The sequence below is a fragment of the Cyprinodon variegatus genome, unplaced genomic scaffold (genome assembly GCF_000732505.1).
Source record: "Cyprinodon variegatus isolate N-32 unplaced genomic scaffold, C_variegatus-1.0 Scaffold479, whole genome shotgun sequence".
In the NCBI taxonomy this organism is placed as follows: domain Eukaryota; kingdom Metazoa; phylum Chordata; class Actinopteri; order Cyprinodontiformes; family Cyprinodontidae; genus Cyprinodon; species Cyprinodon variegatus.
The window spans coordinates 232,019-233,994 of record NW_015150932.1 but is presented as its reverse complement, the minus strand read 5'-3'; the positions used below and the strand labels follow the sequence as shown (position 1 = coordinate 233,994).

General features: G+C 37.4%; 1 protein-coding gene across 1 annotated transcript in view; it reads left to right on the top strand.

Moving 5' to 3' along the window:
• LOC107094333 (unconventional myosin-Ic-like) overlaps positions 1 to 1,976 on the top strand; it is a 28,982-nt gene that overhangs the window by 19,838 nt on the left and 7,168 nt on the right. The window contains 3 exon segments of the mRNA XM_015389888.1: positions 271 to 311; positions 479 to 588; positions 677 to 771. Of these exon segments, the coding sequence (XP_015245374.1) occupies positions 271 to 311; positions 479 to 588; positions 677 to 771 (246 nt within the window).

The window sequence follows — 1,976 nt, the reverse complement described above, 5'->3', positions numbered from 1 at the left end:
GCTACTGGAGACTTTGGAGACAACATCTAAAAGCAGCGAACTCTGCTCTCCAGAGCGAGTAGATTGGTAACCCCCCCATACAAAACATAGAGAGGAAAACAAGAAGAAAAGGGACAAGAAGAGAGGGACACAACCTAGAACAGATAATGGATGTCTATTCTATTAATATTTCTCTATCTGTAGAATGGGGCTGATTAATGTGTTCTCCATTCAGAGGGGCCCCTGCCTGTCTTTGCCTAGGGCCTCAAAGTTCCTAAATCTGCCCCTGAGACAATGTTTAAATTGATGATTTAGCTTAAAAAAGAATAAAAATCAGGTGTTAAATATCTAAATAGCTCATTTTAAAGGTGAAACTCTTCCTTCCTTTTGCAGTTAATCTTATTTTTTACTCAAATTAAGGCCAAATTCTTCAATTCTTCAAAGTTTTTAGATTTTCTGGATGTTTTTTTGCAGCAGCTAAACGTCCAGGTGATCTGACCCTCTCCTCTCCTCACAGGATGAGGAGTGTCTGAGACCTGGAGATGCCAGTGACTTCACCTTCCTGGAGAAGCTGGAGAACACCATGGGGGGGCATCCGCACTTCGTCACGTCAGTTTGCTCCTCAATCTGCCGCCGTTTGTCTCGGATTCTGATGCAGAAGGTTTGTTTTTCACTCTGCTGCCGTTTGTTCTCACAGACACAAGCTGGGCGATGGAAAGACCCGGAAGGTGATGGGCCGGGAGGAGTTCAGGCTGCTGCACTACGCCGGAGAGGTCAACTACGACGTGAACGGTGCGTAGAAACGGGCCGCTCCATTCCTCGCCTCAGAAACTGATCTAAAAATAAGAAAAAACTAAACAAAAGGAGTTAATTTTTCCTTCATCTGAGCAGGTAAAGAAGATGAAAATAAAAATACTGAACGAAAAATATATTTGGAAAAATAAACTAAAAGTCTAAAAGGTTTAATCTGTAGATTTCTTCATTGTCCTTTGTTGGAATAATGGACTAAAATTCTCTCCGTAGTTTTCTGTGATCGTCGCTCCTGTTTTCTCTCGCTGCAGAGACTCAACTTTAAAAAATGATTCATTTATATTTAACTACTTGATTCATTAGTTAATTATTTCATCTTTATCGTCTTTAAAAAAAACTCACCATGACATCATTTAAGCTCTTAAATTCACCCATCGAACTAAGTGGGCGGGACTAGGACCACTTCTATACAAACCCTGACATCTGATTGGCTGCTTTTCACTGAGAAGGACCAATCAGCTTCTCCCTGGATTTCTTTTTACTTTAAACTTGATATTTTAGCTGAAAAAGGAATAAAAACTTCTTAAAGGTTTTACAGCCCATTTATAGCACATTAGGGGAAATAGTATGGAGTCAGAAAGGGTCCAAAATATTTGTAAACGTATAAATTTTAGTTGAAGTTGATATTGAATGTCCAATTCTTACCTTATAATTTGAGAAACTAAAAAAAAACATAAAATAATAAGAATCTAATCTAAATTCTTCCCTCAGTTTGAAAAATTCATAATTGAGTTTAGTATTTTAATTACACGTTTTATTTCTTTATTGCAGTTTTAGATTTTCATATTTTAACCCCAATCTGACAAGAGGGGGGCGGGGAAACATGATTGGCAGTTTACATAGGCGCTGTAGAGATGTCTCTCTCCATGGTGCTTTCATGGACTGTGGGAATTTCAACTACTAAGTTAACACATTCTCTGCAGCATGTATTTACCTCGTTGTAAAAATCCTGAGAAAAATATTGCGTTAAAGACATTTACACTGCAACAGTCTCTAACCACCATTCCAGAATGCGTTATTATATATAAAAATAGACAGCCATTGTTTAAACAAATAACGTTCCCATGACTGCAAATTAAAGAAAAAAGTGTGAAAAAAATGTTTCAACTTTTATCTTTCCAGTTTCAACAAAGATTTATAAGTTTACAAACATTTTGACCCGTTTATGACTCCATAAAATAGTCCCG